This window comes from Haplochromis burtoni, unplaced genomic scaffold, assembly GCF_018398535.1.
Source record: "Haplochromis burtoni strain Fernald_Lab_line unplaced genomic scaffold, NCSU_Asbu1 Contig_1579, whole genome shotgun sequence".
Classification (NCBI taxonomy): domain Eukaryota; kingdom Metazoa; phylum Chordata; class Actinopteri; order Cichliformes; family Cichlidae; genus Haplochromis; species Haplochromis burtoni.
The window spans coordinates 25,753-28,199 of NW_024583940.1; the positions used below are offsets into that span (position 1 = coordinate 25,753).

The 2,447-nt window shown below is 36.5% G+C and overlaps 1 protein-coding gene across 1 annotated transcript in view; it reads right to left on the bottom strand.

Moving 5' to 3' along the window:
• LOC102292077 (E3 ubiquitin-protein ligase HECW2) overlaps positions 1–2,447 on the bottom strand; it is a gene marked incomplete at its 3' end in the record, with an annotated part of 30,279 nt that overhangs the window by 23,321 nt on the left and 4,511 nt on the right. The window contains 1 exon segment of the mRNA XM_014331196.2: positions 1,916–2,023. Coding sequence (XP_014186682.1) covers positions 1,916–2,023 — 108 coding nt within the window.

A 2,447-nucleotide genomic window follows, 5' to 3' on the forward strand; every position in this document is an offset into this window, starting at 1 on the left:
GGAGAGAGATCCCTCACCATGTCCTTTAATAATGTTGCTAGAGAAAATGGGAAATGTAGTGATTTATTGAAAGACATGCAAACACACTTGGAAATACAGTTTGTAAAGAAAAAATTTTGTATGAGCACGCTGAACAATCTCAGACACGCATCTTTGTCATTTCTTTAAGCAGTCTTCACAGATAGCTCTCCAGGCTCGGAGAAAGACATTCCAATGCTCTTCTTTGGATGTTGCAGATCAAAATCTGACCATACTTTTCTGTGCTTGTAATGCCATCAATTCTGACAAGATCCGTAACAGCACTGGCTGAAATTGTTATTCAGATGCCAGAAGAGAACGGATGTTGTCGCGACCTCCTGAAAATACTTTTAGGATTTAATCCACCATATACACTACTGGTTAAACACCTTCTCATTTAATGTTTTTTATTTTCATAACTATTTTCATTGTAGATTCTAACTGAAGGCATCAAAACTATGAATGAACACATATGGAATTGAATTATTCCAGGGTTTACCTTCCAATATAAAGCGCCTTGAGGCAACTGTTGTTGTGATTTGGAGCTATATAAATAAAATTGGATTGAACTGAATTGAATTATGTATATCTGCTACTGGAACTCTGTGTGGCATTTAAATGGACTCTAATCTGAGGTGCTGTTAACTTGCGATTTCTAAGGCTGGTGACTCGGATGAATTTATCGTCAGCAGCAGAGGGGACTCTTGGTTTTCCTTTCCTGAGGCGGTCCTCGTGTGAGCCATAGCACTTGATGGTTTTTGCAACTGCACTTGGGGACACATTCAAAGTTTTAGCAAGATCTGAAAACTGCTGTTCACAAACGCTGTCCATCTAATCTGACTGAGCTGGAGCTGTTTCAAAGAAGAATGGGCAAAGATTCAGTCTGTAGATGTGCAAAGCTGGTAGAGACAGACCCTGAAAGACTGGCAGCTGGAACTGCAGCAAAAGCTGGTTCTACAAAGTATTGACTCAGGGGCTGAATAATTACACACACCACACTTTGCAGTTATTTATCTGTAAAAAATGTTTGGAATCATGTCTGATTTTCGTTCCACTTCTCACGTGTGCACCACTTTGTGTTGGTCTTTCACGTGGAATTCCAATAACATTGATTCATGTTTGTGGCTGTAATGTGACAAAATGTGGGAAAGTTCAAGGGGCCGAATACTTTTGCATCCACTGTAGTTTTACTAGTGTTGTGAAACTGGCTCTAGATTTCAATATGCTAGATTTTAAAATGGCATGGAAGTGGGTTGATGACTTTTTAAAAACTATTTAAAAGCTAAGTATTTGAAGCTAAAAATATAAGGAATTATATACTGTATGTTTAAATTTTGTATCAAGTTAAAATAAAATAATTATTTTTTTAAATACAAATAGAAATTTGATCATTTGAGACTGGAGTAAACCAGGTCTTTAAATCTGTCCCACATTACTAATTCAAGTTTATTTTGATGGTAAGAAAGACCAGTGAAAATTGAACCTTCAACAATTTGTGAGATATTCATATATAAACATCACCTCGAATTTCAATGTGCAACAAAATGGCCTGAAATGAATATCTATGTATCTTGAAACATATTTAATACATGAAGCTAAAATTTCACAGTAACCACGATACATGTTCAAACTTTGTACCATAACATTTCATGCAAACCAGCCCTGAGATGGAATCACCCACTGATATAACCTTGTTGTCCTTTGCATCTCCAACTCAGAAACGGAGACTGAGACTTTAATGCACTTGTTCAAGCCCTGCACAGACCCCGGTGAAGGCTGGCCTCCACAGCATATCATTAGGTTTGTATCACCAAACTCAACAAAGCTATGCAGCATTAACGGGAAGTATAAATAAATAAAGGATCATTTGTAATTAACAAGAACACAAGACACTCACGCTCCATAAAATAGGGTCCCGGCTCCAGTCTCCACACAATCTGTCCTCTCTGGGTGCCGTTCACACCGCGGTTCTTGGATTCCCACACATTGGCCACACAGTTCTCATCTGTGAAACATTTATATGTAAATATACATTTCTAAATGTGTTCTTTACCTCTGCACAGATGCTTACAGACATAGAAGGATGCCAACAGTTCTTGATCCAAGAAGAACACAAAACGAAGTTTTTAAACAGTGAAATTACAACTCACACAACTACACTTAATTTTCTATTTGTTTGTTTAATTGTTACATTATTTCAATATCTTACATTTTATGTATTTTCCTTCTTATTCTCTGAATTTGTCAAATGTAAGTACATAAAGATCTTTGTAGTAACATGTTTCCATATCATTGGTTTATTTTAAGTTTTTCTTCTTCATTGTCTGTCTGGTGTGTAACATTGTTGTTAATGCACAATTTGCACAGTTAAGCAGCATGATTCATTATTGAAGAATGTCATAAACGGTTTAAAGTGCCTTTATTATTAG